The 22,682-nt window shown below is 52.3% G+C and overlaps 1 protein-coding gene across 5 annotated transcripts in view; it reads left to right on the plus strand.

Annotated features, from left to right (window-relative positions):
- Positions 1-885: 885 nt before the first annotated feature.
- Positions 886-22,682, plus strand: part of ADGRG1 (adhesion G protein-coupled receptor G1) — a 29,207-nt gene continuing 7,410 nt past the window's right edge. The window contains exons 1-6 of one of the 5 annotated variants that reach the window (XM_080937327.1): positions 886-1,156; positions 18,880-18,954; positions 19,447-19,869; positions 21,438-21,570; positions 21,978-22,125; positions 22,418-22,549. In XM_080937327.1, coding sequence (XP_080793453.1) covers positions 18,891-18,954; positions 19,447-19,869; positions 21,438-21,570; positions 21,978-22,125; positions 22,418-22,549 — 900 coding nt within the window. In that variant the 5' untranslated portion in view covers positions 886-1,156; positions 18,880-18,890. Of the gene's footprint in view, positions 1,157-9,845; positions 9,865-11,539; positions 11,559-12,283; positions 12,464-18,439; positions 18,459-18,879; positions 18,955-19,446; positions 19,870-21,437; positions 21,571-21,977; positions 22,126-22,417; positions 22,550-22,682 lie in introns of those variants that run through there. The other 4 variants (XM_080937326.1, XM_080937329.1, XM_080937328.1 and 1 more) reach the window with 4 other exon arrangements.

Below are 22,682 nucleotides of genomic sequence, written 5' to 3' on the forward strand. Positions count from 1 at the left end.
TGCTCACACAGTATGGAGTATGGGAGAACAAAGGCAGGAGGCATCACTCAGGAGGGTCATGATTATCCAAAACACTCCCCCTGTCCCCACCCCCCACCCCCGCCTCCCTACTCCCTGCTGTGCAGGACCAATGAACCTCAGCTGTGGAGGGAACATCCAACAGACAGCAGCCAGAGTGGGCAAGATAGGGTTGGCTCATTTCCAAACTGTTCTTTCTGAGGTTTTGGAATGACTCATTACCTGGGCCTCAGTTTCCCATTTGGCTCAGCTGACAGACTAAGACAAAAGGCAATTTCCAGAAGTCACTGGGGTCTCAGGATTCAGGATGTGAGTTTTGAAAGGTTGAGGCTGAAGGAGAATGGTCTGGCTCCTTGCTGGGAAGACGCTCAGAGACATGGGTCAGCAGTCAGCCATGTATGGCCTCCAGCCAGGCGGCTTGACACCCCCTTCCTCTTGAAGTGCTTTCCGCTCTGCCAGTCAGCACTGGCTCTGCCTGCTGCCACGGAGGTTAGGCTGTCCTTCAGGAAGGGGTAGTTGTTGGCTGGGCCTGGAGGAAGGGGCAGCATCTGAGTGCCCTGTTGCTATGGCAAACTGTTTTTTTTTTTTTTTTTTTTTTTTTAAGAACTTCAGGGGAACAGCCCCAGGGACTCTGTGTGTGTGTGTGTGTGTAGATACACTCATCCCAGTTCATACCCATTTTTGAAACTTGGCACCAGGGTGCTGGGATGATGAGTGGAGAGACCCGGGTCCCCACTTGCCAGGTCTGAGTCATGGGCATCCCCCAAGGTCCCCGCCTTACCTCCAGTAGCCCTGCCTCCTCCTGCCTCCCTCTGAGAAAGCCATGACTCATAGCCAGTCATCTCATCTCCAGCCTGAAGGGAGGAGCTGAGCTAGGGCAGGAGGGTGTCCCGGCCGGCCCTCCCCCTGTTCTCCGGGTTCTCTGGCTCCACACAGGCTGCAGCCTGGTCTCTACTATAGGAAAGGGGTGGCTGGCTGGTAGAAGCCTCCCCCCCTCCACTCCCAGCCAGTGCACTTGCTAGCTTTCGCTCACACTCTGACCAGAGACCTAGACTGGAAGATTCAGCATTGGAAGTGAATCCTGAAAGGTGGTCCAGCTGCCTGGCTCCTTCCAGAACCCATCCCCGCCTGGCACCAGGTACCGGACTAAGGGTGGCCAGTAGGTGGGAGGAGATGGGAGGGCATGTGGCTGCTAAGCAGAGAGTGAAGAGTGTAAAGGGATCTTGGGGGGCTTTAGTCTACACTGCAGGGGTAGAGATGTGTGTAAACTGAGAGGTGCCTGGAAACAGGATGGGAACTGAACTTTTGAAACCATTAGTTATTGGGAATTGGGAAGCCAAGTCTCCACTGGTATGGAACAGTCTTGCAGTGGTCCAGCAGCGTAGTGACAATTCAGTGCCTTTTGATAGACTGGCTGTTCTCAGTCTTAGGCTGTCTCATTCACCTGTAACCCCAATATTTGGGGAGGTAGAGGTAGGAGGCTCTCAAGTTCAAGGCCTGCCTGGGCTATGCGGAAGCCCTGTGGAAGACTCTAGGCAGGCAGCTTGTCTGAGCTGTCACACAGCAAATCCAGAGATGGAGAGCCAGGCTCCAGAAGAGAGCACTGTGGTAGACTAAACATGGTGCCCCTGACAGTGGCCTCCCCTATAGATTCCCTTAGGGACAGGACAGGGGCCCCTAGAGAACCAGGGCAGTCTAACGGCTTTTGACCAAGGAACGAAGGCGCAGCGCAACATTGGTCTTAACAGGAGGCACCTGGAGCGAGAGTCCTGGGAAGGGGGGCCAAGACGCCTAGAGCTCCTTACCCACTAACCACAAGTCCTCAGGGCCCCCAGCTGCTTGGGCCTGATAGGACCTCAGTCCCCTTCCCCTGGTGTAGGAAATGAGGGCAGGGTTCCTGTCTTCCCCACTCTCCATCCAGCCATCTGTGTGTGGTGCCCGTTAGGGCCCCTAAGGGGCTCATTTTTACTGAAGCGGGGTGAGTAGAGGCAGAACCCCCTTTATCTCCTTCCACTATGGCATGGGGTGGGTGACACGGTGGAGAAATCTTATGCTTCCTTCAGAAGACTAAGGGAGGTTGCTGATTTTAAACTTTAAGTGCCTACTGTGTGCTGCTCCCTACTGTTCTCCCTATTGGACAGTGATCAGTGAGACAAATGTGAGCAGTTGGAACTTGCAGTGGCTCCCTTCCTTCAGCCTCCCCCCACCCAGGAGTCGGAGACCACTGAAAGGGCAAGCTCTGGCTACTGAGAGCTTCAGGTTGCCAAGGGGGGTCCCCAGAGTGCAGGCCAGTCCCTGTGTGGTCTTCCCTGCCCTGTTCAGAGTCCTGTACTAGCTTTTGGGGCCAGGTTTTTATCTCCTTTGGCTATTAGAGCCCCAGGAGCTTGAGATACATCCCACCTTGGTCAAAGTCACTTCAACTGGCTTCCCTCTAGGTCACTAAATTGGCATGAGGTGACCCTAGCAACTGTGCCTCTGTAGGCTGAGGACTTGGCTTCTAGAGTCTGATGCAGGGGGGTCCTGCCCCTGGGAATGGTCTTTGATTAGGAGGTTGTCCTATTCAGCTTGTATGTGGCATTGCCATCCTGTTAGGGACATGCTGGTGAGGAGGGGGAGGAGATGGCAGGAGCTCTGAGACTGTGAGAAAGGAGGGGTGAGTCTGGCCCTAAACTGGGCAGAAGGGAGGAGGGAGGGGCAGTGTCTGGGCATAGATGGGTGGAATGCCCATGGCAGAGAATACAATATGGGGAGAATTTGGGGAGAACAATGAAATCTCAGAGGCATGGGGCCAGCCACAGAACTGCAGCCTGACATAGGCCACTTTGTTGCGCCAGAGGGTCTCAGTCTCCTGTGCAGTGGGAAGCAATGGTGAGAGGACCGGGCAGAAGATGAATGCTGTGGCTCTGACCTGGCTGCTCAGCCCCTGGCTGCTCTGTTGAGCCTCAGGCTTAGGGATGGCTTCCTGGTTAAGGGAACAGAAGTGGGGCTGATAGTTCAACCACACAGAAGGGAAATGAAGAGAGCAGATAGAGTTCTGTGGGAATGGCCCGTTGTTTCTCAGGATTCTGCATAGACAAGAAAAAGACATGGACAGGTCAGCCATGAAGGGGGCCACTGTGGGCCACTGTCTAGTGGATGCTGAGCCCTCCCTGAGATTTGGGATGCAGGATGAACTTCTAGTCAGTAGGGGAAGGGGCAGGGCCCTGGTAAGGATGTTAGAGGTGCTGTTGGGGAGGTTGGGGGGATGTGTGAAAACACAGGACCCAAACCTCAGTGTTGCAACCTCCCCCTCCGGGTGGAGGTCCTACTTTCTGACTCACATCAGATGGGGGCATCATGTGAGTGCACCCAGCAGCTGAGGGTGACCAGCCTCCAGGGACCTGGCAGATGGCAAGAAGGGGGTGGGGCAGGGCTGGCACAAAGGGGCCTCTCAGATGCAGTGGGTGGAGCGCTGGCAAGCCATCCCTTGCTCGGCTGAGAGCTTGTCCCTGCTCCAGGCTCTGGACCTCCAGCCCCATCTGGAGTTGCTGGGGACCCCTGGGGAGCCTGTAGATTCTGAGGTCAGGCCTGAGCTGCTAAGGAGAGAGACTAAGGGTAGCCCACTGCTAATCACCGGGCTATGTGGCATGAAGTGGTCTGAGACCATGTGCTCTGAATTCTCCAGGTTCCCTGGAAGCCTAACCTGGACTAGAACAATCAATCCTGAACCTCCCAAGCTGGGCTCAGTGCTTACTTTAGAGACAAGGAATGGGGGTGAGGGATTCAACTCTTTGGGGCTCCATGTCTCACTGTTGTTTTCTGCCTCTCTTGTGAGGCAAGAATGTCCTTGCTGGGCCCTAAGCTAGTTTCCGGAGGGCATGTGCCCATGCCCTGCCACTCGTAAGCCCATGTATTTGGGGATGGGGTTCAGGCAGACTTGCCTAAAGAGAACTTGGCTATACTCCTCCTGGTTGTGCAGGCTTGGGCATGTGCCTCTGTTTCTTCATCTTTAACCCTATCTTCAGGGGGCTGCTCTGAGCATCACAGAGTTAACATGAAAACATTTAGAATAGCACTTGCATTATGGGGAGTTTGCCTTTGTCTTTCTGGCTCCCATTGGATGGCTAGGCATACCGAAGTCAGAGTCATCACCTTATCTCCAAGGCCTGTGGGGGAGCTGGACATTGGAGCGAGTCAGCTTGCCCCCGACTAGTCTGATCTGTGTTGGCAGCAAGGCTAGCATGGTTGGACAGCAGGTTCCTGGGCTGGCACTGCCCTTGGTGATGTGTGGAGTGCAGTTCCAGGCAGGCAGAGATAAGAGCTTGGTGCTGAGAAGCTGGCAGAGCATCTGACATCAGCAGGCAGTCCTCTCTACGCTTATGGAAGATGGACTGGGGATGAGGGACTGACCCTCCTAGTCCCCGATGGGTCCATGGTGGCTAATGGCTTCAGCCTGCCTTCCCTGTTTCAGGGCCACTTTGACTTCAAACTGGTGAGATGGAAAACGGCCCTTACTGCTTCTTCATGCCACCCTTCTGTCCCCCAAGTCTCTGACCACCTCCCTCCTGCAATATCTGCCTGGAGTCTCAATTCCTGTGGCAGAAAGTGGGTGAGCACCAGAGGCTCAGGTTACATTGCTAAAGATTACAGCTTCTCTGGGCCTTGGCTTCCCTGTCTGCAAGCGGAAAGAACCGGATCCATCTCTTGTAAGATTTGTTGCTAGAACACAGGGCAGCATGGGCTACAAGTGTACAGTCGGCACGCTGCACCTTTGGGAGTCCTCAGTAAGCCCTGCTTGGCTACTCAGGGGTGCTTGAATCTCATCTAAGTTCAGATCCTGCAAGGATAACCTTGAGCAAGTGGCACTGCCCTCTCCTCCCCCCTCTGCTATCCTGTCCTTCCTCTCCTGACCCCTTTCTTCTTTTCTTCCCCTCCTCTCCAAACTCTTGCTTCTCTTTTGCTTTTTCATACAGGGTATTACTATGTAGCCCAGGGTATCCTCAAACTCATAGTCTTCTCACCTCAGCCTCCCAAGTGCTGAGATTTCTATCACGAGCTGCCATGTCTGGCAATTAACTTCCTTGCTCTGAGTCTCATTTGCAATAGGATAGGGATGAAGATATTTGAATCTCTAAGAGGTGTTGTGGAGAGTGAAGGGAATAGCCACATGTTGCTAAGGCTTCGGAGAAGTGGGCTCCAGACCTGCTCTATCTCCCACCTTGGCAGTGCCCTAGATCAGGTAGGCGGTATGGGCTCTGGGTCAGCCTGGTTCCATCTCAGCGCCTTCAGTTGCGCAAGTTTGGATGGCGGGTGTATTAACCGCCCCCTGCCCCCTGGTTTCCTTTAGTTTTAAAGCAAGAGTAGCAATGGCATCTTGAGAGCCGTGAGACATTAAGTGCTTCCTTCCCCATTCTATGTGCTGCGCTGCTAGTGGTACCATTCTGGAACCTTCTTTGGGGGAGTGGCAACGAGTTTATCCCAGAGAAACTGTCTGCCCCTCGTCAAGACGTCGTATCATCAGGAAGGCGTCAATCCATATTGATATTCCACTGACAGGGTGTTGGTTGCCGCTCTGAGGATCGTCCTGGATCCTGCTTCCTAAGACCTGGGGCCATACTGCCGGACTCTTGCCTGTTGGGTATCACTTGAAAGCCAATCAGTCTTCCCCGGAGTTCTATCTGGGGTCCTTGGGTGCACAGACATTCTTGTCTGGGGAGGACGGTAGTAAGACAGTGGATAGACAGACGACACATGGCAGTCTCTGCCATCCATCCTGTCTGATCCTCCTTTTCCCAGGAGGATACTGTTGACCTTGACCTTCACTGTTGACCTTGACCTGCTAGAACTCCCATGGCCCTTTAGACAGATGTAACTTGTCTGCAAGAGAAGTCGCTCAGTAGATTATGGCCTGTGCTCATCACTCACGGATGCTCAGTAGTAGTGAGAATCCAGCCCATTTTTGACACTATCTTAGCGTCACCAGATTTTCTGGGTTCTGCAGTCTTCAAGAGAGATGAGTTCACAGTTAGTATTAGAGCCATTTAGCTGAGGCTTTTCTTTAGAGTTTCAAGTGCAGGGGAAAGGGATGGAAGAAAGACGTAGCACCGGGAGGTGACCTTCAGACTGTCAGACTGTGGCCTGTTTGGCCACCATCCTGGATTCAAAAAAGATGCCTGGGTTCCAGCCAGGTTGACGACCTGAGTAGCATTCCATGGTCACTCTTCTTTTGTACTGGGTTCCCTTGGTCCCTAGGGCCTGGGTTGGGTGGCCATTGACAGCTGAGTCTAGTTCTCGGGGTATAGTTTTATTTCTGACCTTGTGGGAGGTGACAGGTGTCCAGACCCACCTGTTTTGATGTGACATATGTGAGGGGTGGGCCTCAGAGGTTGGTCAGGACAGCTGAGTCACGCTGAGCCTGGGCCTGATTCCCGTCTGTTGTATCATCATCTGGGCACGTGCCAAATGGCTTGGGTTTGGCCAGTAGCCTGGCTCTGTAGCCTCCACTTGGCTGCTCCAAGCCCTCGGTTCTGTCTTTGGTATCTCTGGTCCTCTAAGGCTGAAGTTTTCAGTCCATGTTTCAGAGATGATGAAGCGGGTTGAAGGTTCTTGGACAGTCCATAGTGGCAGGGACCTGGACTCTGGTCACTAGCCTGTGGCCAGACGTTTTCCAGTGTTGTCGCCACGGCTGTTCCCACTGGAGGTAGTTAGATCTCCATCCTTGTACCTATTCAGTTTGGTCAGAGAAGATCTAGCGTGTGTGTGTGTGTGTGTGTGTGTGGCACCAATGACTGTGTCCTTTAGCGTTGTCAAGTGTCACACAGCATGTGGGTAGTTCTACGGCATCAGGTGGTATCTGTGACATTATGAGTGACATAATGCTCCCCTACTGCCTTGATGGTCACTGCACCGAGTTCCCCAATGGGTGCATCTCACTACATCTTCAGGGGTGTTCTCTAGGCAGCATGTGAGGAGCTGGGAGTGATTAAGGTTGTTTTGTTCAGGAATGACACACACACACACCCATCTGCAGGGCCTGGGGTCTCTTGTTTGTCTTATAGTCCTGAATCTGGGCAGGGTGTCCACACTGCCTCTCCTCCTCCTCTACCACATTGGCAATATCACCTTGCTGGATTTGTGGGCAGTGAGCAGGGCAGTAAGGGAGCTTCTTGCCAGACTCCTGTAAGCTGTACTCATCCCAACTAGTAGATAAGCCTGTCCCACCCTCTTGGGATTCCTGCTGGTAGAGTCTGGTCTCTGAACCTGGCACAGGATAAGCCATCACCAGCTATGATTGGGGAAGACACTTGGCATGTCTCCCTAGAGACCCCGCTGTGGGTTTCAACACAAGCAGGTGTCCCATCTCTGTCTCCATGCTAAGGGAATCGGAGTTCAAAGCTGCAGTAAATGTGTTCTGTGAAGACTGTGGCGTTCACACAGCATGTGCGTGTAGAGGGTTGGTCTGGCGCAGTCTCTTTGCTGTGAGGCATTGGGACTGTGGTAAAACCTCTCTGAGCCTCCATCTCGACCTCTGCCGAATGGCATGGGGCAGCTAGCCCTCTGCCCCAGGGCGCTGCCGGTGTAAGGACGGCATGCTGCAAGAGTACTGTGGAGACACCAGTGGAGTCACAAACTGGATTGGGATCCTGTTTTACCAGCTCCGTGGCCCTAGGCAAATAGTTTCTTTCCAAGCCTGTTTCGTAAGCTGTGCGATCGGAAAGGAAATATCTCCTCACGGGTGACGGTGGAGGTGTGGAGACGGGTGCATGTCATGGGGCTTACAGGCATGTTGTCCCTGCTGTGACCTAACTCCTGGTCTTCAGAGGCACCTACGCCAGCATGTGCTTCTTCCTGATCCACCTCAGATTTTCTGTAGGAAGCCAGCACTGCATACAGAATAATACTGTAATCTAATTTTGTAAGTGAAGCTTTTTCCTGGCCTCCTTTAATCCCATACCATAAGGGCAGGCCCTTGAGGGGTATAGGTTGGTAACATTGCCTGAAAAGAAACCCAGGGTTTCGTGTTTATAGGTGCTGGTGGGACTTTAGACGTTATGTAATCCATAAGCCTTTGGAGTGGGCTCTGAGATGGAGAAGGAGTAAGAAAACCTAGGGGTGCTTCAGGGCTTCTCAGAGCGTCTGTTAGGCTGACACGTAGCCTGAAGTTTCTTATCCTCACAGCTCTCGGGTTGCGCATGGCCTGGGGATCCCTGCACTGGCCCACCACCCAGCAGAGGTGCATGCACTCCTGACCTAGTCAGAGGCTAGGTGCAGCTCAGTACCCTGCTCTTGAGCAGATATCTTAAGCCAGAATCTACAGTATCAGGAATCAGCTGTTGGGGAGACAAAGCCTGTGGCCTGGCTTTGAGCATCAATTTTTTTTTTTCATTTGCTCATGTGTTCAACTAGCTGCACTGGACAGCTGCTATGGTCCCACACTGTACCAGAAGGGGTGTCAGAGGTGCTAAGACAGACAGACAGAGAGACAGACAGGCAGACAGGGTTAGAGACAGCACAGTGGCTAAAAGCCAGCATTGCTCAAGCAGGGGACTTTGGTTTCCAGTTCACCTTTGACTCCAGACATAAAGATCTTATTCCTCTGGCTTCCGTGGTGCCTGTGCTCATGTGTACATGCACACACAGAGACAAACATGTGCAAACATACAACAGTGGTAGCTTTAAAAAGAAAAAAAAAACACAGCAAATGCCACCGAAGAACAGTAAACAAGGTAATCACAAGATTGCTTCAGAAATGACCTAGGACCCTCAAAATAGAACAGGTCACTAGAGACACCATGACAGACACAGAAGTCACTTTGAATTGGGGAGTCACAGATGGCATTTCAGGAGAGGGGACATTTGAATGAAGGCCCAAGGTCAGTTGAAGGGAAGGTCTTAGAATGTACTCACAATGGTGGGGGGGCATGTGCAAAGGCTCTGGGGTACAACTGGACTTGGTGAGTGTGAGGAAGGCATGATCCAGGGTCACTGGCTTGTGTTGATGGCTGTATTGCTCTGTGAGCCTTGGATATCTGACAGACATTTCTAGATCCCTCTTCCTCTCTGCTCAGAAGCAGCACAGAAGTTCAGTGAGAACAGAGTTAGTTCTATCTCAGGCTGGGGTTTCTGAGCAATTGTTAGCTATGCCAGGTTTCTTGTGGGTGAAGATGGGTAGAAGGCTCAGGGGCTGCAGATGGGAATGTGTGGTCATGCCCTGGTTTCTTGCTATAGCGAGTTCCAAGTGTATACTAAAGGTCTGGGTGCCCACCCCCTCCCAGGTTCTCAGAACCTTTAGTACCCTGCCAGCTTCTTTGAGGTCTCAGGGTCCTTTGATCCAATATGGCTGCCTTCCCAGCCAGTGGGCCTTGGAGCTTTCTCTGGAGGCAGGGGAAGGTGTCTCCACCCCACCCCCACTCCCCTGCCCAGGACAGCAGCTCCTTTCTTTGCTTTCTTTTCCTCTTCCTCCAGGCTCAAAATAGAGCCTGAATGGCCCCAGGCTCTGGCAGCCAGACAATAGTGGCCTGCTGACCGAGGTAGCCTGCTGGCCAGGGTCCATGGACTGGAGGCACTGGGCTAGTGAGCTCGGGGCTCTAAGCCCAGCTGCCTTTCCCAGGGCCCATGCCAGCTCTTCCACCTGAGGCGTGGGAGCCCCTGGAGTCAGTGGTGCTCTGAGGAAAGGCTCGCCACAACTCATCAGAGGGCTGGGAGCCTTTGCCTCAGCCTTCCCAGCCCCACTCGGTCCTTATCTGCTGCTGACTGGAACCAGAGGCTTTTAGATACCTCTGTTCTCACTCAGGTTTGGAGCTCAGAGGTGACCCCATGCGATGAATATCTGTCCTTTAGACTCACTGGTAGAAAGGCATCACAGAGGTAAGAGCTATGCCTGCTTAGAAAGGAGTGAACACCTCTCTAGAAATCAAATCAAGCTTGGATGTGTATTGTGTTGGGGAGGGGACAGGATGAGATGGGTTCTTAGTCTTAGAGATCTGGGTTTGAGTTTCATACCCTGCCCTTCCCAGCTCTAGGCAGCCTTGAGCAGTCACACCCCCTGCCCAGACTCTAGAGTCCTCATTCAGCATGGGCTCAACCAGGTAAAGAGGGGCTCAGAAACCCCTGCTGTAGCCTGGGGGTGCTAGAAGATATGCAGGAGGAGCCTCAGGCCTGGGCTTGCTCACAGAGGGGATTCTGAGTGGAGTGTGGTGATCTGGGAAGGCTTCCCGAAGGAGACAGACTTTTGATGTTTTCAGGGAAGAAAGGCATATACTCTGTTCACTACAGCCAATGATGGGTTGGAAGATAGGCCACCTGGCTTGTGGCTAAAGCCATAGGGAGGCAGGCAGCAAGTGCCAGCCTCCAACAGGTATTCATTTGGTCAAGGGTACTTGAGGCTGAGGCAGGAGGATAGCAAGGTCTCTCTCCTGTTACCCTGTATCCCTCCCTTTCCCCTGACGCCGGCACGTAGCTGATGGTGGTGGGTTGTCAGTGACAACTTTCCTAGCGACATCATATACAGATGGTCCTCTAAGGAAATGCAAACAGCATACTTGCCTGCACGACACTGTCAGACCTTCCCTCAAGCTTCTCCCCCAAAGAAAAAAAGCCATTGCAGACTAACTGGAAGATTTCATGCAAAAAAATCTACCATCTGCTTCTCTAGAGAACTTGGATGCTCTGGGGCTTTGGGGTCCCCTCAAGACAGATGCCTTATGCTCTAGGACCTGTTCTCTCTCATGTGAACCCAGTTTGCCCCTGCTAGTGCCTGCCTAGCCCAGGAAGCCTCGGGGTGAATGCTCTCATGCTTGGGTTCAGACAAGTTAGAGAGCCCGTGCTCTAAGCCAGGCAGTGACGCAGTCCATGCAGCTGCCAACGGTTGCCAGGGGAACGGTTGCCAGGGGCTGCTGTCACCTGCGCCCCTTCCTCCCCCTTGGCGCTGGAGGCCCGGCTTCTCAGCTCAGCTTCCCTTCCCGCCTGCCCCCTTTGTCTGAAGCGCTAGTAAGGGGGTGGTGGTTGGGGGGACCAGGCTTTCATGTGACCTTCAGTCCCCTGTACTAGGAGAAAGTGTCCCTTATTCCAGTCTTCTGCTGCCTGCTAACAGGGAGGCTTTGTCCAGTCACTTTAGCCTGGAGGAGAAAGCCAGGTAGACTCTTGCTCCTGCTCTTTTTCAGTTCCTTTTTCCTCCCTTCTCCCCCTTCCCACCATCTCCTTTCCTTCCTCCTCAGCCTCCTTTCTTTGCTCTCTTTCCTGTAATCCTGCGTCTTCCCCCCTCCCTCCCCCCTCCTCCCTCATCTGACACTGATATGTAGCTAATGGTGGTGGGTTGTCGGGACCCTGGGAGCCATGATAGCTGGCCCTCTAAGGGGATGCAAGCAGCCTGGAGAGCCATCAGGAAGTGGTTAGGGGTAGCCACACTCCCTCCTTTTCTAGCTGAACATTTTTGAGTCTCAGCTGTAGTGGTCACAGCATAGGTCTCAGAGAAGGGTGGTGGGGGTAACTGGATGAGGGGAGCTGGAAACACCACAGCCTTGAGAAGAGCCAGAGAGGAGCTGAGATCCATTGTCACCTGGGTAAGTTTTCGCAGACCCTTGAACTGGGTCTTGTGCAGAGGGCAGTCTGCTTAACCTAAGCAGACCATTTTGCTGTGACTTATAAAGAGAGGCTCTCGCTAGCAGGTGAGCTTTTCATCCACGAGTGGGCCTCTTCTGGAGTTAGCCTATATTCCCACGCAAGCTTCACTCTTCACGGTGTGACCCTAGTGGGTGACTTGACTTCCCAGGGGCCTCATATTCATCTGTTTAGTGGATCATGAGCTTTTTTTTTTTTTTTCCTCATGGGTTTTTAAAGATTAAATGTGTTAATAATGGTGGCTCAGGCCTATAATCTAAACACTTGGGAGGCTGAGGCGGGAGAAGTAGAAGTTCATTGCTGGGCTAAACAGAGAGACACCATCTCAAAACACAAGTGTATCAATTGCTTAAAGAGCTTTGAGTCCTGCCTTGCCTTTCTGAAGTATTTTATTGGATCGCTGTATTATACAAGGGTATTGCTGAGGGGACAGGCACCTGCTTGTCTCAGAGGAGCTTAGAGGACCTTTGTGTGCTCAGGGAGGGGGCCTCTGGTTAGTGCCGCCTGTCTCCTCCTTACAGGGGCCTTGGATTCAGCCAAAGTTGGGAGCTGCCTGGCTTTGTGTCCCTGAGCTGGCAGTCTCTGGGCCAGGAAGGAGGAGGAGAAAAGGGAGGTTTGGTAGCTGACCTTGGGGACAGAAAGATCCTACAGTCCACAGATGGGCATTCTGCCTGGTCCAGGGGAGCCCAGCGCAGCCCCCAGAAAGCCAGAGAGTGGCCTTGGGCAACTCAAGAAAGCAGATGGGAAAAAGGGGAACTTAAGGGGACATGGAGACAGCTGTGGTCTGAAAGGGAAGAAAGTCTGGCCAGGCTGCGCGTCCTCTTTGTCTCTCACTGTCAGCTCAAAGGTAGGTCTTTCCCTAATGTATATACCCTAAATTGGCCAAGGACTGGGGTCATAGTTGGCCATTGACAAAGTAAGAAACTGAGGCCCACTGAGAGTCAGGCTAGCTCCAGATTCCAGGTTTAGGTGGCCTCTCTATAACTGCTACCATCTGGCTCTGGGAAGCAGATGCTGACCCTGTGTACCGATTCAAGAGGCTGTCCACAGTGGCTCACTGAATAGAATTGTGTGACTGTGTACTGGACACTTGGCTGTGACCTGGCTTAGAACACTCAGGGACCAGAAGTGACCAAGGCTGGCACCAGAGTCCCTAGACTGCCCAAGCCTTAGCCTATACTGGGCTACTTATGGTATGACAGATATGAGTCCTCTGAGCATCACCCTATTCCCTCTCCCATAATTTCTCAGACTCTCCAGTTGGACCCAAGATTCCTCAGGGCTTTGAACATCTACAGCCTCAGACTCTCATTTTCCTCACTTCCTCCAGTGTCTTAGCTGCTGGAGATTAGAACATAAGCCTAGCTGTCTAGGGGACTAGATTGCTTCAGGTCAGGTACAGCACTGTCATTTCTCCATGAGCCACTGCTGTAGGCAAAGGGAGGCAGGATCAGCCTGAATGTGCCCCAAGCTCACAGGGGACCAGTCGCCTGGAAGTGTCAGAGATGGTGATGAGGGGCTCTGGGGAACACTGCAACCTAAATGGCTTTGGTGGTTCATCTTGTGTTAGCTAATAGCCTTAGGGACAGCTCAGAACAGAAAACAAGGGATGGGAGACAGTGTATCTGTGTGCATACATGTGTACATTTGCATGAAGATGTGCCAATAGACTGCTTATTGTCTGTGTGGTGTCGAGGTATCTGAGGGCTTGTTTTTCACATGAATGGCAGGTGTCTGTGCTAAAAAGGGCCTGCCACATTGTTTTAGGGAATGGCCCCAGTAAGTTTTGCATTGTTTCTACTTGTGGAACTTATTAGAGGCTTTGTTCTACTAAGGCCTAAGGAAAGCGGCGTCCAAAGGTCTCTCTAATGAGAAGCTAAGTGGCAAGTTTTCTCACAGTAAGGCCAGAGAAAATGAAGGAGGGAAGGGATGCACAGGAACCACAGTGGCTGAAACCATTGCTTTGAGGTTAGACGGACTTGGTTTGAGTCATGACATGGCTCCTCCTTTGCTTTGTGATCTTGGCTGCAGTGGAAGCCCTTTGTATCTAAAGTTCCCTGCCTTTCGATAAGCGTTGTTTTAGAATTAGTGGGAGGTAAGTGGGCTACAGAGTTGAGACCCTGGGCCACACTCTGTGGCAAAGATGCTGCTGGTACTGGCACTGAGAGCTTGGTGGAGGGGACCTGGATTCCAGAGTCCCCTTCGTTGTTCTGGATAGATCCCTGCTGAGCCCCACACTCTTCCTACTGGTCACCGTGATGTTACGAAGGAGACAGAGGCCTGAGCCTGGGACTGTGGATATGTTACAAGTTAGCACCACAGGAAAGGTCTGTAGGGAAGGGCAGTTAAGGAAGTAACCAAGGCCATTTCATTACTGCTTGTGATGCTCCTTAGCCTTCCAATCCCCATCCCATGTGCATTTCTAGGAACAGGAAGCTATGATCAGCTGCTGGGGCCTCAGAGTCTTTTGTGCCCACAGGCCTTCTGCTGGGCTGAAACTCAATGCCCACAGCTCATGTCCCTCAGTTTTCCCATGAGGCAGGGCTGGCAGAGGGTATTGCAGCTCATGGATGTTGGCAGAAATCTCAAGAAGGTGAGGCCTGTGTTAGCTGGGTCTAGATAGTACTATCTGGATCTATATGGTCCTATATGGCAACTATGCCTGGTGTGGTAACTCAAGCCTATAATCCTGGTGCCAGAGAGGCGGAGGCAGGGAGATTGCTGTGAGTTCAAGGCCAGCCTGGGTTAAGTGCGAGACAAACAAAAACAAACAAGCAACCCAAAAAGTGAGCCTTGTCCTAGTGGGTAAGACCTGGGAATCTGCCAGCCTCCAAGGCAGGTGCCAACATGATTTTTATCATTCAGTCTAGACAGATTCCTGAAGCCTGAAGTCATGGTGCTCCCCTATGACCCCAATGTTCCTTCTCAGTGAGGGGTCAACTTGCTTGGGTGCCAGTCACCCAACTGTGGAGTGCGGCAAGATACAGAAGGAAGGGCCCAGCACTAACAAGTGTTCTCAGAAGCTGGGGACATAGCCCTGTGAGCCCTGGCTGAGCAGGAAGGGGTAGTACAGGTCCCCTGGGTCTGGTAAACATGTCCTTTGAACATGTGGCTGTGTGGTGCTTGTAAGTGGGAAGTTGTACCGAGGAGCTAGGACTGGAAGGTGTTGGAGGGAGGATCCCCTCAGCCCTGTGCCCGCTCCCACTCTGGCCTTGGATGTGTGTCTGAGCCGCCTCCTCCTCTGCAGAGATTGGAGTTCATGCCAGCCTTCCTCCCCTTCCTCCTCACCCAGTGCACACTACAAGCTCACACTCATGGGTTCGAGGACACACACACAAACTTGCAGCTCTGCAAGCTCATACTGTGAAAGCTCCTATCATCTTCCGGCCTCTCCCGAGTCTCCATGGCTCTCAAGGAACATTCTACCGCGCTGTGTTAGAAAGTAGCCGATGGTGAGCTGAGGCCTCTTCAGTCTCCCCAGATAGGCCCTGCGTTGGTCACAGGAGACTCAGACCTGGAAACTAGTTGGCTCCCTCATTCCTTTATCTGGCTTTATCTCCATCTCTGCCTGTCCTGTGGGAGGCGCCTTAGATAAGCAACCCTTTACCAAATACTGGAGGACCATATGTCATGTTGTAGGGAAGGGACAGTAACCAGGAGAGGCAGGCTGCACTTGTCTCTTGTTCTTTCATAGCTGAGTAAATGCAGCAGACCCTTGCCAGGCTGTTGGGGACCTTGGGCCCCCATGGGTGACCTGTTAATCACTGGATACTGCCAAAGCCAGGCTCTGGGCCCCACCTGAGCTGTGGTGTAAGGACCCAGGCTGTGTCCTTCAAAGTAGCTTTCCTGGGGTGGGTTCTAGTACACTGCCGGTCTGGGGTACCTCTGAGGAAGCCACTCCTTGGTAGGGAGGCACACGGGACTGGGAGGAAGTTGGGTACTCCTGGAGCCTTGGGCTTTAAGCAGAAGGTCGGTGGAAATCTGTCATTCAGAACCCAAGAACACATCCCAGCAAAGGCCTGAAGCTATGGCAGGTAACCTGAGCATAACTTGTAACCCTAGTGGGTGTAAAGGGGTCCCGCTTGACACGTGAGGTGGCTCCTGGGAAGGGTTAATCCAGAGCCCTCTTATCCCCATTCAACTTCCACCTCCATCCAGGAGGAAATGGGTTTTCCAGGAGCTGGCGGTGTCTAGGTGACGCAGGTCCACATAGGATGGCAGGGGAAGTGACTCAGGCCTCCGGGGAGAAAGTCAGATCTAACATTGCTGCTGCCCAATATGTGGTGGCCCTTTCCTCAGCAGCCAATCATGCTAGGAATGGTGGGGGCTCACACAGCCTTAGCCCCCCTCTATCCAGGGGGATCCTTGGGGACTCTGTGATGTTGTCTGTTGTGTGAGGCTGGCTCAGTGTGTTCTGTTCGCAGCATGTTTACAGGAAGCTGAGGTTAAGAACAACAGCTACTCTGAAAGGGGTTGTCAGTCCAGCAATTTCTCTTTTAGGCTGGACTTGCCTGTTGTGTGACTGTGACCTCCACAGTTCCTGCTTGTCTCTGTTTGGGGGACCCTAGGCCATGGGGTATGTGTACCTCAGAAACTTTTGAGGAGAGGGCTTGGCAGCAGCCTTGTGTGCACTTGGGAGAGATGGCCTTTTTCTGGCCTCAGTTTCCACATCTGTAAAATGGTAAACCTGGAACATCTCCAGATATTGCTGTTACTATTGAGGTAACTGCTAATCCACCCTCTCAGTAACCACTGGCTTTGGCAGTGCTGTGGCAGGTGGCATTTGGTGGCTGAGGCTGGTCTGCTTTGCTATTCTTCATCTGCACAGGCCAAAGGTGGTCCCCAGGAGGTGGGCCTCTGCTTCTGAGATTTGGTTTCTAGAACAGAGTCCCCTCTTTCTGGGCAGGTGGGTGGCTACAGGGACCAGGGTAATCTTGGGATGCCTGCAGGAAGCATTAGGGTTCCATCCTATGGTACTGCTCTTGCTCTTTGGGGTGTGAGGCTGGGTGGCAGGTGTATATATATATGGGTAGGCCTGGGAGAGACTCAGGCACAAATGTGCTGAATGGCTAGATAGGACAGTATATTCCTGACCCATGTGGCTATCTATCCCTTAGTTGTCTGAAGAGCACCCCCCCCCCAGTTGTCCTCTCTGTCCAGCTTCTGGCAGCCTGTGACATTCAGGGCCAGCTAGGAGGAGGGAAGTTCTCTGGGTGGGGTCACAGTTTTCCCGATACTCTGTCCGGAAGGGAGGCTCATGTTCTAGGAATTTCCCTTCAAATGCTCCGAAGGCCAAGCTGGCCACCTGCAGTGAAACAGAGGCCTAAGGAGGGAAGCATGGGATAGAGAGTTGGGGGGAAGGGTCAGGTCAAGGACAGGAGCACCCTGGACGGAAGGTACACAGAGGCAGTCTAACTTCAGTGGAACCCAGGGTGCACCCTGGTTCAAGTCCCCTTTTAGAGAGCAATCGACTTAATTCTCACTGTGACAGCTAAAGTAGGTTTGATTTGTAATCCTCTTTACAAGAGAGGGAAATGAAGCCCGAATATGGTGTAGCTAATTTAAGAATACACAGTTAGGAAAATATAGTTGCAGGGATTTGAATCCAGGTGGTCTGGCTCTGGAGTCTACTCCACTAAGAAATTCAAGCAACAAACCTCCTCCTTCGAACCCTGAGAACCCTGGTGGGGTACTTATCCCCCTTAGAGTGGCCCCACAAAGATGTGGAGGGGCAGTTCACCCCTTGTTTGGGCTTGATCCCTTCCATGGGTTACCATGGTGACCCAGCCTCACTCTGTCCCTCCTGTGAGGGGAAGCTTGCTCCCTTCCCTGTCTCTTTTGTTTTCAAACTCCTTTTGGGGAGGATCCGTGCAAGACAAATGGCCCTGTCCTGTCCTGGACCCTGTGCAGACAGTGGTGGCCCACCTTGAGAGGAACAAGAGCCCTAGTGTGACCATATGAAGTCATTGGCTATCTCTGGAGATGGGATTGAAGTCTCAAGTGATTCGTGAGCTTCAAGTTGAAGTGAGGAGTCTCTCTGGAAGGAGAGAGATTTGGGTTGAAGGTCAAATGGACAATGACAGGGGACAGCAGGAGAAGGAAGAGGGGCTCTGGCCTATCCCTGGATGCTGGTCTTCTGCTGGCTATTTGACAAGATGCAAGAAAAACCTCATGCCCCGATGGAGGAAGCACTCTCTCCCCAACAACTTTCCTGCTCTCTGTGGGATATTCCAGCACCGGATGAGGACCAGGGCCTCAGAAATGAAGTTCTGTTCCTCATGTTTCAGTGTTCCTCACGTCTAGGAGACAGCAAGATCCTGCTTGGGATGCCTGGTACTTAGTTTAACATCTGCCACTTCTAAAAAGCCCTCTTAGGTTTTTCCCCAGACTCTCTTTGTGCCCCAAGTTTCCAGACTTCCCTTTGCCTAATTCTGGAAGATGGGCGTCTGTCCCTGTGGTCTGACACAGTTCCCAACAGGCTGAGGGATGGCAGTCTGGGTATGTCAGCATCCACTTGGTCACTGGGCCAGCTGGAGGGCCAACAATGGAGGACACCTCCAGTGTTGATGTAGTTCGTGTCGATGTAAAGAAGCACCCAGCTAATAGTGACCCTTGGAGTCAGTGTGGGGAGGATGGAGCTGACCCTTATTAGGACAGGAGCACGTAAAGGGGAGAAAAAAATTACACCTCTCTACCACCAGCTTCTCAGGCCCTGGTGTCTGGCTCCCCCTGGTGGTTATAATAGGAAATATCTTTCCCTCCAGCACTTTTAGAGAGTTCACCCTGCTGCTTTCCTGCTTCCGCCTCTACATGGTGTGTGGATAAAAGATCCAGGCAATGGGGTAAGGGGTGAGGGTATCAAATGTAGTTGTGATTGGTCCCAGAGGCTGGCTTCCTGTAACTATCTAGGCCTCAGGGACTGTTTCACACGGTTCCTAGGAAAAACTCAGACAGCCCATTCATTTCCCTGCATCTCCTCTAAGCCTGGTACCTGCAGGATGGTAGCTTCAGGTGGATCCAGACAGGGCCACTCTATGGCCTCCAGGCCCCTCTGGGAGCCACTTATGCCATGTGGCAGAGCAGCAAAAGTCAGAGTAATGGCTGTACCTATTTATAGCCTCTTGCTGCACTGGAGAGGCCTGACCATTTCTGCATGACCTTTAGCTAACTCCCATCCACACACAGGTCTCCCGCTGTGGAGCTGGTCCCTCCCCCGACCTCTGTCCCCACCCCAGTGGTCATAATGCTTTCACTGTCTTCCAGGTAGGCGTATAATGGCGATCCAGGTGCTGCGGCAAATACTCTGCTTCCTACCAAGCCTGTTCTTTCTGGTGCAAGGTAGGCTTTCTTGGGGCCCTGGGTCTGTTGTGACTTTGTCTAATGCCTCCACGTCTATGTGCAGACTCTCTGGGTAAGGGATGGGTCTGCAAAGCAGCCCTGAGGACACCTTGGGGGAAACAGGGACCTCTTCCTTCTTAGATATGGCGCCACAGAGCACAACTTGGGATGGGTGCCGTCCTCCTTTTGTAGGAAGTAGTCTTGGACAGGGCACGTGTGTGTGTGTGTGTGTGTGTGTGTGTGTGTGTGTGCACCACAGTCTAATGCAATCATGGTCTCATTAAATAATTTCCATTAAACTTTGGCTTGAAACAAATTCTTTATCTTCACTTTTATTCTTTTTCCTATTTTGAAGCCAGTAATTTTCTAGCAGGATAGATGCTTGTTATATATTGTTGCAGACCGATAGATACATTGTTGTAGACCCTTGAAGTGTGTGAGTCCCAAGTCCTTGCCCATGGCTAGTCCCATTTACAGCCTCTATCTCCTCAGGTGCACGTGGTGGCAGCCCCCGAGAAGACTTCCGCTTCTGTGGCCAGCGGAACCAGACACAACAGAGCAACCTCCATTATGACCAATCTTCGGAGCCTCACATTTTTGTGTGGAACACAGAGGAGACCCTCACAATTCGTGCCCCCTTTCCAGCAGCTCCAAACATTTCCTACACCTTCCCAGAGCCTCGGGGGATCTACCACTTCTGTCTCTACTGGAGCCGCCACACTGGGAGGTTCCACCTACGTTATGGCAAGAATGACTACCTGCTCAGTAGCCAAGCCTCCAACCTCCTCTGCTTCCAGAAAGAGGAGCAGAGCCTGAAGCAGGGGGCCCCACTGGTTGCCACCTCTATCAGCTCCTGGCAGAACCCCCAGAACAGAAGCCTGCTTGGGGCTGCGAGCTTCATCTTCTCCTTCCACAGTAAGGCTGGAGGGACATGTACGGGTGGGATGGGAGTCACAGAAGACATGGAAAGCCCATCGAGGAGGACCTGGGTTTGGATGGCAGCTATGGTCACCAAACCTGGGCATCCTCTAGCAGGAAGGAACCATGAAAAGTGTCTGGGGGAGGGGAGGATTAGACAGTTTGCCTGTCCCTGTTATGATCTAAGATCTTTGTGATGACCATAGCATCACTTCAGTCATTAGGATAGAACCTTAGTTACTTTGCCTCTCTATGATAAAACACTCTGACAAAAGCAACTCTAGGGAGAAAGGTTTCTTTTGGCTCACAGTTCCAGCGTACACTCCATCATGGTGGGGGAGTCCTGGAAGCAGGCGCTCGAAGCAGCTGGTCATTTGCATATATAGTCAGGAAGCAGACTATGATAAATACTTCTGCTCAGCAAGCTTCCTCCTGTTTACATAGCCCAAGACTTAAGCCTAGGGGATGGTGCTGCCCACTTTTAGGGTGGATCTTTCCACCTCAGTTAACCTACCCTAGATAATCCCTTACAGTTCCTGTCAGGTAGACAATCATTACTAACTATCACAGAGAACAAGGGATAGAAAGAAAGATTATTACTTACAGGTCCTGAGGTACAGTGCACACCTGAAGGTGTGCTTATACACGAACAACAGTCAGGACGCAGTGGGAGGAGAGTAGGGGGAGCATAGCATGACCTGAGAATGTAACACTGGAAAATGTAAGCACTGGCAGAGCCTCACTCCAGCCAGAAGGCCCAGCTTCTGTTCAAAGTACAGGGGCTGGAGAAATGGCTCAGTGGTTAAGAGCACTTGCTGTTCTTGCAGAAGACCCAAGTTCAGTTCCCAGCAACTACAATGGGTAGCCCCCAAACATCTGTAATTCCAGTTCTCGTAGCCCCCACACCCTCTTCTGGTTCATGCAGGAACCCAATGTGTACATAATACATGTTTATCTATACATGTACACACACAAACTAATGAATTAAATCATTTAAAAAACAAGCACAGGTAGAAGCAACATGAACTGTGGGCACTCAGTATACCCTAGTGCCAACAAAGAGGAAACTGAGGAACCAGCAGATCGGAGCCTTAGGGGGTGAACCTAGCAGCTGATTAGCAGGGACAAGGAGAATTAAGAGGAGAAAAGGTCAAGAAAGCAGGGAGGCTGTCAGGGAGGCCTGGGGACCATGTCCTTGAGGGTCAGGAAATGGATGCATTCTCACTCTGGACTCTTCCTAGAGACATCCAAGTTCCCAGGGGCTCAGGTAGAGATAGAGATGCTAGAGATTGAGAGATCTCCAAAGCTGCCACAAACAAGCCACGTAATTCCCAAGGAGATCTGCTGGGCCTGGTCCCTCAGAGCCTTCTGTGTTCGTGTGCAGCAGGCCCTAGGAGACATGTTTCGGTGACCTGTGGGCCCCTCTTCCTCTTGGGCCCTGAGTTCCCTCTCCTGTAACGTGAATAAAGGTATGGAGTGCCACATGATAGCATTCTCTATCGCAGAAAGCTGCTTGCTGGCCATCGGTCTAGGCTGCAAGCTTAGGCAGTCTTTTGCTTTCCCAGATGCCCTGCACAAGGTTTCCCACAATGCATCTGTGGACATGTGTGATCTCAAGAAGGAACTGCAGCTGCTTAGCAGGTACCTGCAGCATCCTCAAAAGGCCTCCAGGCGGCCCTCTGCAGCGGTCATCAGCCAGTAAGTATGGATTACCTTCCTAGGGGATGGCGGAAGGTCTAACCTGGGCTAGGAGGAACTGGGAAACCTCTGAGGCTGGACCTCCCCCACTGGATCCTGCTGGATTGTCAATAATGACAGATACCAATGCACACCCAGGCATGCCCAGCCTCTTCCCTACAAAAGACTTCATCCTGGAGTCTGGCGCGTTGAATCCTGGAGAGAGATTTGGACAGGCATGAGTGGGACATTGGCATGGGCTGAATTCCAAAACATTGTTCCTTGCTGCCACTTCCCTCTATTTTCATACCAGCTGCCTGTGTTCTTTGTCCTTAGCCCTCTCTCCTCTCTCTTCCTGTCTGTCCTGGGTATCTAGACCACCCTTCCCCAGTTCCCTCTGTCACCTGCCATGTTCTCCCCCACACCAGGCAGCTACAGAGCCTGGAGTCAAAGCTGACCTCTGTGAGCTTCCTGGGTGACACATTATCCTTTGAGGAGGAGCGAGTCAATGCCACAGTGTGGAAGCTGCCACCCACAGCCGGGCTAGAGGATCTGCAAATCCACTCCCAGAAGGAGGTCTGGTGCCCTAGGGTGGGGTGGGCTAGAAGGGCAGACAGGAGCCTTCTATACAGCGTAGTGGCACCCCTTGGTTTTCCCTGGGTCCAGGGACAATCCACAGCCTACAGGGAGAGCTGGCGTCTGAAGACACAGATTATAAGACCCCCTCTCTTAGCCTTAGCTCCTGCCACCCGACTCCCTGGCTTCTTGTGGGGTATCCCAGAGCACAGTGTTTAGAAGGGGGTTGTTTGGTGCAAGGGGGAAGCTGGGGCATTTGCTGGGCCAGGAACTGAGAGTCCTCAATATGCAGGAGGAGCAGAGTGAAGTCCAGGCATACTCGGTGTTGCTTCCCCGGGCTGTATTCCAGCAGACCAGAGGCCGTCGCCGGGATACTGCCAAGAGGCTCCTGGTAGTAGACTTCAGCAGCCAAGCTTTGTTCCAGGTATGGAGTCGGAGTCTCCTTTTACCTGTTCCTAGGGTAACTGATATGCACACATACACACACATGCATATATAAATGTGTATATATACATATATGTATACATACATACATACATGCATATCTGACAAGAGGA

Source organism: Micromys minutus, assembly GCF_963924665.1.
Source record: "Micromys minutus genome assembly, chromosome: 24".
NCBI classification, from domain to species: Eukaryota; Metazoa; Chordata; class Mammalia; order Rodentia; family Muridae; genus Micromys; species Micromys minutus.